This window comes from Stegodyphus dumicola, chromosome 4 (genome assembly GCF_044657685.1).
Source record: "Stegodyphus dumicola isolate Sdum_Otavi_A_Nest chromosome 4, ASM4465768v1".
Classification (NCBI taxonomy): Eukaryota; Metazoa; Arthropoda; class Arachnida; order Araneae; family Eresidae; genus Stegodyphus; species Stegodyphus dumicola.
Genome location: NC_140771.1, coordinates 226,786,728 through 226,804,938, shown reverse-complemented (window position 1 = coordinate 226,804,938; position 18,211 = coordinate 226,786,728). Strand labels below are relative to the sequence as shown.

Here is an 18,211-nt window from a genome sequence, read left to right as displayed (position 1 = left end):
AAACTGCTCTGTGAACTGTGGACTCGTTGGTTTTGTTCCATTATCAGCACACGCAGCACCCATTTAGAAAACACTTTTTTCGTGTAAAATCGTATACGCATTTCCAGTTCATAAGTTTACCATCTCAGCAATCTCATGAACTTTCATTTTGAGGTCATTCATCACAATTTTCAACAGTTTCACATTTTCCACAGTGACTGCTTCATTTGGCCTATCCGAGCATGCCGCATCGTTTGTATCCGTGTGACTGCACTTCAATTCAGCATGCCAATAGCAAATGGTTGTTTTTGATGGAGCAGAATCTGGATAACATTTTTCAAGTCATTGCTGAGCTTACATGGTATTTTTGGTTATTAAATAGCAATGTTTGATCAACACTCAAAATTCATTTTTGTCTCTTTTGTCCACAAATGCACAAGTACCGTCACTTTCACTACAGTGGCTTTGCTATTTCTGGTCCGATTGCCATGAAAATCAGAAACGTGTCATTTGAAGGTTAGTTCTTTCAAATTTTTTTTTTGAACAATGGAGTTGAGTTGATATTACTAACTGTCAGTTAGTCCCGGGACTTATTGAACGATGTATTTATTAATAAGCAAATTTAACACATCTAAAAGTGACATGTTAGAAGTAAAAAAAAAATATATTTTATTTTATTTTATTCATTTATTTATTTTTATTTATTTATTTATTTTTGCTTAGTAGTTAAAAAAAAAAGCATATTTAGTCACAGGTACCTCTTTTCATATTCTTGCATAAAAATAATCACTTTCACACAACCATTCTTACCTTTAAAGGAGAAAAACATAAAAATTTAGTTGAAGAAGATTTATTTCTATTTGTTTTTAAAATGAGAGTGTATTAAAGTATTGCTGAAAGAGTCAAAAAACAAGAAAAAAATATTATTTAAATATTTATTATTGAGAATGATTTCAAATTTGTTACTGGCCATAAGAACCAGTGATAAAAATTCATGCTATTGTTATCACATACATATCCCAAAGGAAAAACAATGGAGTAATTTTTTTTAGATATATATAAAATTACAAAACCTTTATTCTGTGTCTCATTAAAACCCTCATCTATTAAAGTCATTATTGGCCTCAATTTGAAATTATACAGTAAAATAAGTAAACACATGTTTTAAAGAAAACTTCATGGTTAAGTGCTTTTAAAGTTTAAAAAACTTCTATACAATTAATAGTCAAGATGAATAAAAATACCAAAACTTTATCAATCAAGCAAGCAACAAATATGAACAGTTAAATAAATATCACATATATATTTCAAAATAAAAAAGGGAAAATTTTTTTTTAACACACAGAAATTAAATATTTTAACTTCAGAAAATTAAATATTTTGCTTCTAGATACAATAAATTACACCAATTAAAAATTTACCAAAATATTATGTATCATAAAATTTTACATTACATATCAATTTTGAAAGCATAAAACTTTTTGATGCTCATTACTCACTGCTAATTAAAAATTCAAATAACGCGTATGTAAGTTTGACAGTGAGAAAACATATTTTTGAAATTTCAGTATAAAATCATGTTCATTCTCACATATTAAACAATTATTCCTTACAATTCCTGAATTTTAATTATATAAAATATATCACATTAACAGAAATATAACTATAAAACTAAGTAATAAGAAGAAGTCTATAATAAGAAGTTTCAGTTATTTTTAAAGCTAGCAAGCTATAGCATTAAAAGAATTTTTACTTTATACGTTTAGTACCTGATAAATTAGAATACATTTCATGAATTTGGTATTTTATCCAAATCAGAGATTTTCCAACATTAAAAAAGAAAACTACACTTTTGAGAAATACTGAATTTTCATAACTATTACTTTCTTTATTCAAATTTTCTATACTGCTGTAGTCGGTTTCTATAAAGACATTAAATGGTGATATAAGCTGATACTACAGGTAGTAAAAGTTTAAAAAGTTTCCCAACTTACTGTCCTGATAACAAAATAATTTTTATTAATATTTTTAAAATAGCAACAAGGTCATATTTTATTGTTTAAGAAATATTATAAAACAGTAACTGTATTAAATGCATCATTATTATTTCTACTTAACTATATATAAAGTAAATATACAGATTTATATTTTCTAACTGAAAATAAGTATTGCATAAGCAACTGAATTAAGTAAGATTTCAAGAATAAATAATGCAGATAAGTGTTATGTAATTATATACATATAACAAAGCTTATTCTTTAAATAATGTAGATTGTTTTCTAAAAAAAATAATACAAGGACTGTATGATTAATTTGAAAATGATTTAACCAAAATAATGTATCTATGGAAAGCTAAAGCTTATGTATGTGTTTAAAGTTTTCAAGAAAATTTCCAAATAATAATTTGAATTATTTCAAACTATCAGAAACGTAGTAAGAAATACAAATGCTGTAAAATACATAATTTGGGGAACTCCAAAATTTCTCATATTTATATTTGTTAATGCTCATATAAAATATTGTAGCACTAGAAATCATATTAAATGAGTAAGTCAGTAATTCCTAAATTTTTTGGACTGCTACCCCCTCACAGTTCCATAAATTTAATATGGTACCTTCCATCACCCAATGAGTATTTATCTTAAAGGGGAAAAAAAAATGCTCAAGAACTTCAGCAGAAATTTAGTCATTTGCTGTTGATATTAAAGCACAGCTATAATAGATTTATAAAAAGAATTGATTTTGCAAAAGTATGAATTGCAACCTAAATCAGTAATTGTTTTAGGTCCCGATTTCACACACTGGCACAACTGAAATTAAATGTGCTGCATTCAGATTCTCCAAGTTCTGAGCACTAATATCAAACCTGTAGGTCCCGATTTCACACACTGGCACAACTGAAATTAAATGTGCTGCATTCAGATTCTCCAAGTTCTGAGCACTAATATCAAACCTGTTATAAATTTTTCTTCTTGGTATCCAATAATAGCTATTGGTTGCTTGATAAACTTATCTATCACATTTCATTTTTACGACATTTCTTCTCTGAACACAAATTAGACATGTGTGCACAACTAAATGTATATTCTTAGGAAATATGCTGATGCAACTTTGTCAGAAATTTCTGAGGTAATCAAGTACACACCTGTACCATTTATTTATTTATTTTTTGCTACGGTATGGACATATACTCATTTAATATTTATATATATTGATTAATTTACATAGTTTGATATTCCTATTTTCTTCATTCATTCATGCCCTTATAATATTCTTATTTCTTCAATGCTATCATGTTTTTAAGCAACCTTCTAGATTATTAGCTTACTGTCTCTGTAGGTGATATTGCCAATTTAGAAATCACTGCTCTAAAATTAAGTCTTAAAAATTCAAAAGAAAAGAATAAAACAGTCTAATATATACATAATTATTCTCAGCAACAATTTCAAATTAAAATGTTGATAAAAAAACTTATAAAGTTTAAGAGGAAAAATTTGCTTCGTATATTTAATGAAGTACTAAACACATCACCATATTTATAATTTATATAAATAATTATAAGCTGGATATATGGAAGAAATGTGCGCTTGATATTTCAATTACTCTAGAAGATTCAGTTTAAATGTACAGACACATACATACATATATATATATATCATTCTAAACTAATTATGATTCATGGCCCACACAAATAAAATGCTTAACAAATTAATCTTTTAATAGAATAATAATTTTCTCAAATGATTTCTTTTTGCATGAATATTTGAAATTAATTCAGTTTCTATTGATGTATACTTATATGTATTCAGAATACATATATATGTGTGCTATGTATGTGAATGTACATATACTGAAAGTGTCCAAGAAAGATAATTCTCATATAAAACGAAGTCAATATAAGCATAAATATTATGAAAAATCCATTGTAATAACTTTAATATTTTATGTTACACCGTTTGGACACCTTTTCACATTGCAACTCTCACTAACTGAATATGTACCTAACATAAAAATAAATATTTAATTTCCAAAAGATAATGGATAATTTTATTAAAACAAAAGATCTCCTCAGAAATATACTAGTGATTTATTTTTTAAACATTGAAATCACTTTAAATTCTCGTCAAATTTAGAATTTAAATTTTTATATTACATATATTTTATTAGCACCTCTGAACCACAAGAAATGCACAAAAAAATTTTTATGAAGAAAGCAACAAACACAGTATTTTTAACTAAGTCCCAGGTAATTTTGTTAACACAGTTGTAAGAGATTTTAATAAAATTATTAAAAACTTCTAAACAGAAACAATTAAAGGAGACATAAAAGAATAGTGCATGGGATGGCTGTATACAAACTACAATGAGCTGCAGGCCAAATTAAAGCAAAAGGATTTTTGCTTTACAATATGAGAAGTTAATTTATATATTTAATGAATAATTTGTACATGGAGATCTTAAAAGCAACAAACAATAACCAATACATTTTTTTTTCAAAAAAATATGTTTTCATTTGTATATCCTTTGGTAGTTTTATAGCACAAATGGAAAAGTACATGGGAATTGCAGTATAAAAACACTTGAGGTATGATGTGGCTTAAAATTTGCACCTCTCATCATATACTTGAAGCTATGGACAACTTAGATGCAATACTTCACAGTTTTTTTTTCTTTGCATATGCACACTTCTTGCACTTTGCATAGTTCATTAGGAATATACAATATGGTGATAAAGATTTACTATCACCACTTTAATGACTGCAAGTATTTGACTTTTGCTTGCACAAGTTCTCTAAGTTCTCTAATTGAATTTTGATAACTATCTTGCACCTTGTTAATTACTTGATGAACAATATCTTGGCTCTAAAAATATACGAAAAAAATTACTTATAATATAAAATAACATAAAACATATATAGCACACTTCCTCATAACAACACAAGGTTGGGGACCAGAATTTAATGCATTTTAATGCATTAAGCATGCAGAATTTAATGCATTTTAAGATCACTCACAATACACTGGAATTAATCCCAAATGGAAAGAAGGAACATTTATGTATTACAAAAATTAACTTCAAAATATATTTTTACATATTTTAACATTACATGCTTCTAAAAATTATCAGTATTAATAAAATTACTGCATACTGAAGTGCTCTGAATTCAACAAAACATTTATTTTGTCAAAAATTCTTTTAACCAAGTAACTTTATTTTTATTAAAAGTAAAAACACAGTTTATATGCTAATAATTAGGCATGGCTAACTTATTTATTTTAGGAAAAAAAAAAAAAAAAAAGCTACAGATTATATGAGAAATAAATGGAGAAAATACTGTACCTGCACCATATATCTGTATGAATTTTTTAAGAAGCTGATAAAACTGATATTAAAAAGTATTCAAAAAGACTGAAAAAGCAATGTACTGCAAGAACTTTTAAAGACCATCTCAAATAACACAAAGCATTGGAAATTTAAATATCTGATAACTTTTGAAAGAACTCAATATAAAATGCAATACATATATAAATTAATCATATATGATTAGTCATGTACACAGCAGAAGGGTAATGTAATGCAAAAACTTTCAAAGACTATCTCAAATAATACAGAGCAATGAAAATTAGTATATTTGAATATCTGATAACTTTTGAAAGAAATCAATATAAAATGTAATACATATATAAATTAATTATATATGATTAGTCATGTATGCTGCAGAATGAGGCACAGTTTCCACATCTCTGATTTTAGCAGACCGATAAATTAAAAAAATTTTTCATGTTTTAATGGGATAAATTTAATTAGATTTATATCTGTTACCATACTTACATGTATTTTTGACACAAAATCAGATTTTTTTAAAATGAAAAACATATATTTTCCTCCCAATAGATCAATTGCCTAAATAACAATTTTTGTAAAAATCACTGAAGCAGTTTTGCAGATGCTTAAAAATAAGCCTAATTTTCAATTTTATCCCTAAAATAATTTCTCTTAGCAGATTTTTAATTTACATTAAACTCACTACTTTTCCCCCTCACCTTTCTTCTGTGACATACTACTTTAATCTATTTAATCCTTCTCATGAGTTAAGTCACAATACTTTGGTTATTTTTGAAGAAAATTAATATTAATCATATTATTATTTAATTGGCATACTTTAAAAATGGTTGAGATCTTTAAAAAAATATTTAATTCCTCTAAGAAAGAAATTCATTTACAATTTCATTCATTTATGAAGAAAATCAGATAACCATTTATCACATGAAACACTAAGAATGAAGAGCATAAATGTATGCTAGAAGAAACGATAGCTACGAAAAGTATGATATTAAAAATAACTCTGAAATAAACTGGAGCTGCCATGACAATATGCCCAACACTCTTTTTTTAATAAATTTTTATGTTAGAAATTTTGCTTAGTCAGTTGTTAACACAGTTATTTATGTCGTGAAATCTGCCTCACCAATACGCTATACACTGTTTTTAATAAATTCTTATGTTAGAAACTTTGCTTAGTCAGTTATTAACAGAGTTATTTTATGCCTTTGTTTGTGCTCGATCAGGACTTCATTTTCAATTCGCTTTTGATTTCAATATCCTTCTCATTATGACATTTTTTTATTAATTATTTTATGATTTATTTTATGATTTTTTATTTATTATTTTATTAATTATTTATTTAAAAAATGACAATAAACAACAGGTAGTTACATAAAATATGAAAAATTAACTTAAATTCGGCCTTTAAATAATCACGTAAAAGTTTACATTCATTCTTTTCTAATAAATTTGTAATGACCCTTGTTCAACATAAATAACAGACCACTTATTTTGTAAATGTTAAATAATGTAAGTATTTCCTCAATACTTTATAATTTCTCTGATATTTCTTGATTTTCAAGCGTAATAATTTCCCTCAGCAAATATAAGGAATTTGTCATCAAATTACATATGAGTAATTGAATACTTTTTTATGTTTAATACAAAACAAAGCAATAACTAAGACCAGTACAAAACTTTTAATTCATCTAACATATGTCCTATATTTATACTATGAAAGAAGACAACTGGAAATATGCATCTAAAATATTCAAAAAAGAAAAAAGTTAAGATTTTTAAAAATAGATATATAATCCTAGAAAACCTGTTCTTCTTCAGAAGGAATTTACAGCAGGTATACGATTCATAATAAATACTACTTTTTGGAGTGTTTTAAAATAAAATTAACGAGTTAGAACTAAAATGAATCGAAAATATAAGCAAATTTTAGTTATAATTTTGCAAATTTTCAGAAGTTTGAGATACATTACCTGTAAACAACTATCACCATCTGCCAGAGACATTACACGTAAAGAGGAAGCTAGCAGTGATGTATCAAAATCATTGAGCAAATCCTGCAAACTATTTCCAACAAACTCCATATCATTGATTAAATTCGTAAACTCAAGAAATGTTTTTTGCTAAATATAAGGGAAATAAATTTAAAAAAAAAAAAAATTATTAACTTACAATTAACATGATTGAATCAAATATCTTAGAAATTGAAATATATATATATATATATATATAATAAACCTATTAATGATAGAAAGAAGCAGTTTTTAACATTTTCCTCATCAGTATACAAAAATATTATACATCATCTGTGATACAGAATCAAACTGATGATTTAGAACATCAATATCATGCTTATCTATACCTGTCAACTATTGGTAAAAAATTTTGAACACTAATCGTTTATAGTTCTTCCAGGAGCAGATTTCATACTCCTGAAGAATGAATTGGAAAATGAGGTTTTTGTTGTTTTCTACAAATGTAACATGAACATCACTCAGCTTTTAAAGCTTTTAAAGAACCATCCATGAATGCATCCATCCTTTGACAGACAACCCTTGCTCACTTCATCTTAATCAACCAACCTATCAATCACACATAAATTGGGGGGCAGACTTATCACTTTTTTTCCAATGTGAATTTTAAACACACTTGGACGATTCAAGACTAAAATTAGGTATGATATTTTTATATTCATGTCAAACTGGGACAATACACCTTCACTAAAATTCTACAAATCAGTCTTGGGTCATATTGCTACACAATCTCATATATGAGCTAATTTCTAAAATATATTTATTTGAAGTCAAAGGGCAAAATTAAGAGGGTTAATTTAACTTTTTATTTATTTATTAGTCATCAATAAAGGGGAGATTAATACATTTGTAAAAGAAATCAAAATGCCTAAGAAAGAAGAAATTATAATACATTTATTATACATTTGAATTTGACATTAACACATTTACATACATTAATACAATTAATACATTGACATTAATACATTTGAAATTTAAATTTGAGTAAATAAGCAAATTCTGCCCCTTTTTTTATAACAAAAAGGGGATAAAGAATGTCATTCAACATCAAACTTCAATTAAATTTTAGAATCAATTATTCTTCAAAATTAGTAGACTCAAAAAGATTTTAATAATAGTTTTGCAGAAATGAGTAAAAAAGTACACAAAGTTGAATTTTAAACTTTTTTAATTTAAAATTACAGAAAAGGCAAAAGAAAGCTTGAAAAAGGAAGTAAAGGAACTATTGTTAGAAAAGTAAAAGGTCTTCACGTCATGGGCTTATCATGATGACTTTAAATATGGGAAGCCCTTCTTTTAATAATAGAATAGTAATTAAGAGTGAAAAAAAAATAAAAACTTACAAATTCTTTAAAATATCCTTCTTTATCCTTCCCCTTTAGAGCTTTCAGATAAAAACTCATACTTTTAAGTATTATACTCCAGGTTTTTTAAAAGACTATTAATGAATTTTATAGAATTCCATTTTCTTTTATAATTTTGGTGAGAATTAGAATTTTTTTTTTTTTTTTTGTGTGTGTTTTTATTTTAGTGCAAACTTTTTAAATTCTGCTAATTTGGTTAATAATAGTATTTGCAATTAATTTTTTAGATATGTTGGAGTTCTAATTTTTAATTTAATATTAGAAAAATTAAAAGGCTTTCTTTTAACCAAAAAGTTTATTTTCTTTAAGATTATGAATACGTAGACCAAGATAAACTATAGTACAAAGTCCGAGGATTTGGACTCGTTGGGACTCCGGCAATTCCGGATTTGAGATTTTTCGGATATTAGATCATCAGTTTAAAGAGTGTAAGATGACATGTAGAATTATAAGATAAAAAATATGAAATGGTGATTTATGAATTAAAGGGTAACAATTCTCTCTCTCTCTCTCTCTCTCTCACTCACTCACTCACTCTCACACACACTCACTCACTCACACACACACTCACTCACACACACACACACACACACACACACACTCAGACACACACACACACACACTCACTCACACACACACACACACACACACACACACTCAGACACACACACACACACACTCACTCACACACACACACACACACACACACACACAGGTTAATATATTTGTTTATTTCATTAAACATTTCTTGAAATGTAAGTTGTTTAAATTGCCTTTTTTGAGCTAATATTTTCTCTTTAATTATGTAGACAGACATAATTTCTTATTCAGTTACAAAATTCTGTTGGTCAAGTCCTGCAATTGCAGTGTCAAGAATTCTGATTAACTTGTCAATTGAAATTTTTTTCACTTTCAGTAAATTCTCTCACTTTCTTCACTATCGGCAGCTGTATTTTCTGGATCTACAACCATACTACAGATTTCACAGTCTGTTTATTGATCGATAATTGGGGCATTGTTATCGCAATGAAAAACTTCTGTTATATCATTTTTATTTATTACTTCTCCACATTTTTTAAAAAATCCATTAACTGGAAAATTTAACTTTTCGTTTGAGATAATCCGATAACCTTCACATTGGCAACTATCATATTCATCAACCTCACCATGAAATATGCTAGCTGGCCATAAATTATGCCAAGCATTTTAAAAATTATCTGGAGACACATCCTCCTATGATCTTGCAATGCTCCACAAAGCAGATTTTATACTAAAATATTAAGAAATTAAACATGGATTTAAAAAATTCTACTTTATATTTGCATTTCAACGCGTGCACTATTCTGATATCCATAGGCTGAATTATTGATGTACAATTTGGAGGAAAGAATAAGACGGATACATTATCTTTCACTAAAACTTTAAGTGATGTATGAGCCGAACAGTTGTCTACATTCTGGATAGTTTTTGCATTATCAGGTAAACCAACCGAATCCTGCCTAGCCTTGGGTATGAAATGATTTTCAAACCAATCATTCATTAACACTTGTGTAATCCATGTTCTTTTATTTACATGATATATATAACGGGAAACGTTTTACTCCTTTAAATGCTCAAAACATTTTTCATTTAAGTTGTGTATTTTTTTCGATTATGAAAAGTTTACACTTGTGCATTCTCGCCACATTTGCGCATGCTAAAACTGCTAGTCTAGCTTTGGAATCTTTGACATGAATTGGAGCCTTTTCTATAGAGGTTACCAATGTATTTTGCTGTACATATTGCCAGAAAAGACCAGTTTCATCAGTGCTGTAAATTTGTTCTGGAGAAAACTTTCAACTATTAACGAGTTCAATGAATTCATCAGCTTCAGTATCAACTGTAGCTCTTTTACCTGAAATTCTTAATTGCTGTATTACATTATGATTTTTAAATTTAGTTAACTAACCTGCCAAATATGTGTCCTCAGTTTTAAGTTCATTTCTTAGTGAAATATTTTAGCTTTCACCATTAGCATTTGACCCATCAGTGGCACACCCTCGCTGCGATGTTGTCTGACCCATTCAATTATCACTTTGTCTTGATCTTCACTTTTAGCATAACGAATCATTTTTCTGTTATTCACTGTGAGGTGTTGGAATCCACCAAAAATTCAAAAAGTTCTTTTTTCTGCTTTCTTCTGTCACATACAGTTGACTTTCCAATGCCATTCTTCTTATTCTTCTTCAATGGCCAGACAGCCCAGAATGGGCCTTTGCCTTCCTCAGAATCGAACTCCATGCTCTTCTATCCATCGCCATGGACATCCAATTGGTTATTTTTAAAATTCTTAAGTCTGTATCCAAACAGTCGAGCCACCTAAGGTTAGGTGTCCCTCTTTTTCGGGTGCCGAATGGTCTGGCCGAGAAAATCTTTTTAGTTACTCGATTTTCATCTATTCTGTACAGGTGTCCTGCCCATTTAATTCTCTGAATCCTTATATATTTTACTATATCTATTTCTTTAAAGCATTTATAGAGTTCAGAGTTAATTCTTCCTTCTCCAGATATTGTTACATTTTATGCCACCAAAAATACTTCTCAAAATTTTTCTTTCAAAGACAGAAATAATACTTTTAGCTTTTTCTGCCATCGCCCAGGTCTCAGCAGAGTATGTAAGAATGAGTCTGATTAAGCTTTTGTAAATTAAAATCTTCATTTTTCTGCTAATGAAGTTAGACTTCAAGTATTTTTTTAGACCGAAAAAGCATCGGTTAGCATCTGTGACTCTACTACGGATCTCGGGCATTAAGTCATTGAGAGCATTAACCTCTAATCCTAAATATTTAAATTTGCTAACAGTTTCAAATTTGTAATTCCCAATTTCAAAATAGGGATTGCTGTTATTACCACATGGCACGTACCGTAATTTCCGGAAGAAACGCCGCGGCGTTTACGTGTTTAAAACTTAAATTTTCAGCGGGTGCGGCGTTTCTACCCATGCAGCGTTTAGGTGCGCTAAAAATAAAATATTTCCTATGATGGCCATTGTACATAGTTTGGATGGCCTTGTCATTGTGCATACACTGGTGCTGTTCCCACAAAAAAGACCACTCAGTTGCTTTTTGCGAACATTATTTTGTTTACGTTCTTTCCCTTGAACGGACCTACATGCCTTATTCACCCTAAACGAGATCTCAGAACAATAACATTCTTCCCCCTTTCAAATCAACATTCTCATCAGTTCGAATCGTCTCTCTCCTCTGCCATTCGATGAATCTTCCAGGACCCATCCTCTCCCCACCCCTGCCTTTTCTGCAATTTTTTTCAAAGGCGGACATGACTCTACCTGCCTCGCAATAACGAACTCTGACATATTTCTCTTTCAGCATGAATGAAGTTTTTTTGGAATTCTGCCAGATACAGATCCTATCAGTTTGAGTACAAGTACTTGTTGGATAGTTTTTAAGACTAGCGTCTACATCCCAAAACGGCAGCCTATGAGAGAGGTGATTCTATTATTTTCATCGGGAAGTAGGGGAGTTAGAATGGTTTTCTGAGGAATGCAAGGGCAGTGGACTAGATGTTTGCTTACACTTGGAAGTTCAAAAAATAGCTAAGGTGGATTGCCTTAGTTTCTATGGTTACTTACAGGGAAATATTAGGCAGTTTTTTCGGTTTGCTGATAGAGGGCAAATAGACAATTTACCTTTATAATCCGCGTTTATCTATTTAAACTTCAGAAGATTTAAGGTGAAGGTGTTGGTGTGTGTGTATTTAATTATGGCAAAGCACACTAGGGCTATCTGCCTAAGGGGAGGGATGCCTTCGTGGAGGACTTTCTATATATTTAACACAACAGAACGCAAGCTTAAGACTTGTAAATCTTTTAAAAAACAATACATCGATAATTAAAAATATTATTTATAGTTCATTATTAAAAACTTAACTGGTATGTCATATATCAGGACTTAGGTTGAGTTTTTTCATCTATACGGCCCACGACGATGTCACGCGCAATTTAATCTATTGCGGCGTTTGCGCTGATGCGGCATTTCTGTGTAATTTTAATTTTTTTCCCGCCAATTTTCTCGAGTGCGGCGTTTATGCTGATGCAGCCTTTCTTCCGGAAATTACGGTATTTAGTTTTATTTTGGTTGATTGCTAGATGCATTTTGCTGGCTGCAGCCTCTGGAGATGTAAAAGCCTCTCTGACTCGGGACTGCTTGCGACTATATCAATATCGTCAGCAAATGCAAAAATCTGAACAGATTTGTTAAAGATAGTTCCAAGAGTAAGTCTTTTATGATTTATTGGAGGACAAGGTTAAAATGCAAGCAGGCCAGTGCATTACCCTGTCTGAGCCCATTTGAAACAACAATAGGCTCAGAAAGATTATTCTGGATTTAAAGGTGGTGCGTTGCAATGCCATATTCATTAGTTTTTTTTTCCAAAATTTGCCTAATGTTAAAGATTTGTTCTGTTGTAGATCTTCCTTTCGGAAACCACATTGGTAATCATAAGGTAATCATCATACTAATAATTGAAGTTACAAGTCTACTAAAAAGTATATTGGAAAATAGTTTGTAGAAAACACAAAAGAGACTGATTTCCCCCTGTAGTTGGTACATTCCAAACTGTCTCCTTTTTTATGTATAGGACAGATGATGCTCAGTTTCTAATCTTCGGGTAAAACTTCTTGGTTCCAAACTGATTCAATGAGGTGTTCCAATGCCATACTCCCCCATATAATTTTGAGACAGATCCATTTTTTTGCAGCAATTCTACTTTTTGTTTAATGGACATTGAAACATGCTTTCACTTTGTAGATCCTGTTGCAATTCCAGAATTAGAAACTCCTTTTGACATAGTAAAAAGCTGAAACTTTAATTTTCATCAAATTGCTGTAATAAAAATAGACTTCAAAAATAATTAAGCTGGATTAAATCAGAAAGTTAAGGAACAGAACAATTTGCTATATTGGCTGAAATTCACTGGAATCAATAAAGTATACTTTTAGTCTAGCTTAATAGCATCCGCTGTACATTATTTGCTATGTATCATGAGATTGGTGACGAAAGACAAGTTGTTCCTTTAAATTTTGTCTTGCTTCTATCGCACATTAAGACAATTAAGTCTAATTGTATGTCTATTTCTTGCATATGGATATGCTTATCTGAATAAATAAATTCCCACATATACTTAAGGCTTATTGAGGGCCAGCGCTAAATATCTTACCGCCTGATGCAGTGTCTGCGGGTTCTAAATTCTGCTACCAAGCACCTCTCTAAGTTCTAAATTTTTGCCGCCCCTGAATTTTGGATCCCAGTGCTTTCTCTAAATTCTAAAAATATTTTCATCCTTTAATTTTGTTGCTGAGGGCTTCTCTAAATTCCAAAAATGTTGTCTTCCTTAAATTCTGCCGCCCGGTGCGACCATACGAGCTCTGACGCCAGTTCTAGGTTGTGTGAAAAACAATTCAGTTATTCTTAATTCAAATAGCAGTTACATGTAATCTTTTGGCCAATAAAAATCTACTTTTAGCATATGGAAAGAAAATTTGTTAAATTTATTCTCGTTAACATTTTTAGCGCATTTAACTTAAATCTGTAATCATCGCCAAGCATAATAATGTCAACATAAAAGGTTACCATACTCTTTGTACTAACAAAAAAAATTATTTGGGCATTGCTGCATGAGTCATTACTCCCGTTGTCATGTGTTGATAAACATATGGTGATGAAAGCAAAACATAATAAATAATAATTCGCCAGGTTGGAATCAGATTTTTAAAATATTAGTAGGTGTAAAATCAGCGATGTTTTGATCTAGAATGTTTCGTTTTGAGATGCATGCCAAGCAGGTATGCAGCTACAGAGCAAAATTATTGATCACACAAATTTATGCTAAATTATTCAATAATGAGGTATTTAGTTAGTACTGAAGGGAAATTAAGAATTGGGACTCTCCACATGTTTTATCTACGGGAGGAAAAAATCAAATGCACATGCGTAAAGCATTAAAAAAAAAAAAAAAAAAAAAAAAAAAAAAAATGTAGTTACCATTTTTGAGGTCCAGATTTTGGATTATTCCAGATGTTGGATGTCCGGATATCGGACTTGATAGTGTATTTCTGTTTGGGTAGATGTCGCTATTTTCGATGAGATTATAATTTGTTGAAAGTAATAATGTCATTAACATATCTATAAGTGTGTTTAAATTTACTAAAATCATTATCAGAAAGGCTCTTTAGGAATTTGAATTCTTTAGAAAACACAAATAAGTTACAAAGATGAGTTGAATATAAGCGTTACATTGGAATTCCTTATGCTTGAAGGTAAAGAAATTTTGAATATTTAATATAGTTACTGTATAGCGAAAAATGTAGAATTTCTTTCCATTTTTGTAAATCCAGGATACTAAGCATTCCAGAAAAAAAAAAAAAAAAAAAAAAAAAAAGTCATTTCTAGAAGACTCCTAAATTACTTTGAGTGGTAGAGACATGTAGAGGTTTTAAAAGTCATAGCAGTTAATACTGTAAATTTTAAGTTTTCTAACTTCTTCAATGATTTTCAAGTTGTCGTAAATAATCCAGCAGAAGTTTTTGCCAGCTTTAACTTGTTCAAAAACTGTATCACAAATAGTTTTAAGTAGATTGGTAAAAATATCAAAATTCTTCTTGAAGTTTCTAGTACTATTTATAATACCAGTACTATTGTACTAGTATTGTAAATCTAAATTTGACAGGAATTTTATGAAATTTTGGTAAGGCATAAAGATTGGCAAATCTGTTATTTGTAGGGAAAAGAGAAATTCTCCATTTTGAAATTTTGTTAATAACTGTTCTTTCTTTATTTTTGCAGATACTATTAGGTAGAACTTTTCAGTTCATTTTCAATTATAGCATTGTAGAATTTTTTTTTTTTTATAAAATACTGAAATTATTGTTTGCTTTATCAATTTTGGTTATGGTAAATTGCTTTTTTAATTGTGAAAACTTCAGAAGTAAATTTTTCCAGTTATTAAATTCCTTTAAATCCTTGAATTTTTTTCAGTGTTCTTTTTGCTTTGAGTAATAATCTCATTCTTCCATTCTTTAAATAGATGTGATGATAAACTTAGTTCAGAACTTATTTTCAAGATGAAATTATCACTATCTGTAGAAATACTTTCTATGCAATGTAATTTTTTAACTTCGTTCCTTTCTTCAAAAGCAGTCTAATCTCTTGATCTTGAATAATGTCCAGATTTCCAGTTATAATATGCTTGTACTCGTCAACAAATGGTAGAATTTTTTTTTAATTACAAAATCATGGTACTGCTCAATCTTCTTCATTACAGTAAGAAATAAAACTACTTAGTTTTTTGTTGTACTTGAAGCAAACCAAAATTTTAGAATTTAGTGCAGAAAATTTTTGCTGTACTTGTATGTTGGCTTATGAAGTTGAAGATCATCATAATTTTTATGTAGAAAGTTTATGTACAGAAATTTTTTTTTATATTTGGAAGGAACACAGTTGAATTTGAATTTTATCAAATCAAGTACTAAATTTTTAATGAGAATATTACCTTTGAATTTATCTTTGACAAAATTTTGAACGATAATAAGATGTTTGTAAGGTAGGGGATGAAGGTAGTTTAAGAATACTTTTTTTCAAATTTGGCTCTTCAAATAAATCTTGAAATTCTGACTGTCGAATATTAGCATTAAGAGAAGTTTTTACTTTTTTGCTATTTCTTCTGGTACCTCTTTGCATTTTTTTCACTAAAAAGACTGAATTGTTCACATACAGTAGCATAAAAGGCAGATTTACTATTAATAGAAGAACTTAATGCATAAGGATAAAGTGTTCTTAACTGCAAAACATACACAAATTCCTTAAAAAGTCTGTTTTTAAGATTAGGTACTATACCTAAAATTATAATATGATTAAAGTATATGTTTAAAGTAATATGATTAAAGTCGTGAATTGTTAAAATAACCTTTTCATTATAAGATGACCTGCAGATGAAATGGCTATGCTACCTTCACTGACTACATGAAGAAAAATGTGTCCAAACAGAAATGAGGTTTGATGGATCATGCATTTTTCTTTCGTTTCTGTTATATGTTTCATTTATTTATAGTGCCAGATATTCACTTTTATTGTGTTCTGCAAACCAAAGCTTGCTTCAAATGAACCTTAATGCAAAGGTAGAGTAAAATAATCACACAAAAGAGGTATGAGCAAATTACTTATCTTGTTTAAAAGTTCAAATCGATTAAGGGAAACAAAACTGTGGAAAATTATGAAAATGTATTCACACCCACACACAAAAAAGATGACTGTTTTTTCCCCCCTTTGCAATGGGTTTTTAGAGGTTTTGTCATGAAAAAGAAAATGTTTCCTTACTGCTGTTCCATTTCATATAGCATCGAATCAATACAGTATCCAAAATGAGTGATATGGCTTTAATTTGTGAAGCACCCTTATATATATATATATATATATAAAATTTTTTTACATACTTTAGAATTAAAATAAGAAGTTAAAACTTACAGTAATTTGAGGAATAGTTTCCTTTTTCTTTTTTCCTTTTCTCATTAAGGAACTTCGAGCTGGCTTTAATATGACTTCACAGAAGCTAACAAAAAGTGTACCTAGGCTAAGAATCTAAATACAGAGGAAATAACACATTAAAATCCTATACAATAACTCAAACAAATAAACACATTCACCAATAAATAAATAATAAACCAAAAATATGTAAACTTGAATACACACACAAGAAATTACATTCAAAGTTGCATTAAATTGATAATGAACCTGATTTTTTCATTTGATGAGTGTTAATTTCTTTTCTTTCACTAAGAAATATAATTAATATATTTATTAATTGAATCGACATATTAATTAATTTTTCTACTTTGTTAATAATTTTTTCAATTATAATTTTTTGTTTCATGAAAATAACAGAAAAATATAAAACATATTACTAAAGTAACAAAATAAATAGTTGATTACATAATAATTAAATGAACAAAACCATTTTTTTCATTCCTTTGAATACTGTACATTTTTTCCCTGAATCAACAATTTTCACTAAGTTATGCTTATGTTCATTCAATCTACTCACATCAAGTTTCAGTGCCTGTACTATAATCTATATCAGTGGTATACAAATATTGTGGCAGTATGATCCAATAAAAAATCCAAACAATCCCTAAAAAACAATTTCATGACTCATCATCATCATCGACCCTTAATCATACATTGCAGCGTCCCCGAACTCCCGGGATGGAAGAAATTAAGACAAGTTGTCTTTTTAGATTTATTACACAAGACCTGCCTTACTCCAACTGCACTTTTTATAAAAAAAAAGGCCCTCATTTTTTTCCTCTTATAAAATGAGAAACAGATAAACTGCAGGTTTCAGTCCAAAAATCCCCTTCCATAAGTTCCACTCAGTCTAACTTACAGCCAGACAGAAGAACTGGAGCTTTGCTAGGAGAAAAGGAATCTCGCTAATTGT

At 29.2% G+C, this 18,211-nt stretch overlaps 1 protein-coding gene across 1 annotated transcript in view; it reads right to left on the bottom strand.

Moving 5' to 3' along the window:
* Positions 1-900: 900 nt before the first annotated feature.
* psidin (phagocyte signaling impaired) overlaps positions 901-18,211 on the bottom strand; it is a 104,004-nt gene continuing 86,693 nt past the window's right edge. Inside the window, exons 26-28 of the mRNA XM_035350986.2 lie at positions 17,239-17,352; positions 7,297-7,446; positions 901-4,842 (exon numbers count right to left, since the gene is read on the bottom strand). Coding sequence (XP_035206877.1) covers positions 4,723-4,842; positions 7,297-7,446; positions 17,239-17,352 — 384 coding nt within the window. The 3' untranslated portion in view covers positions 901-4,722. The remainder of the gene's footprint in view (positions 4,843-7,296; positions 7,447-17,238; positions 17,353-18,211) is intronic.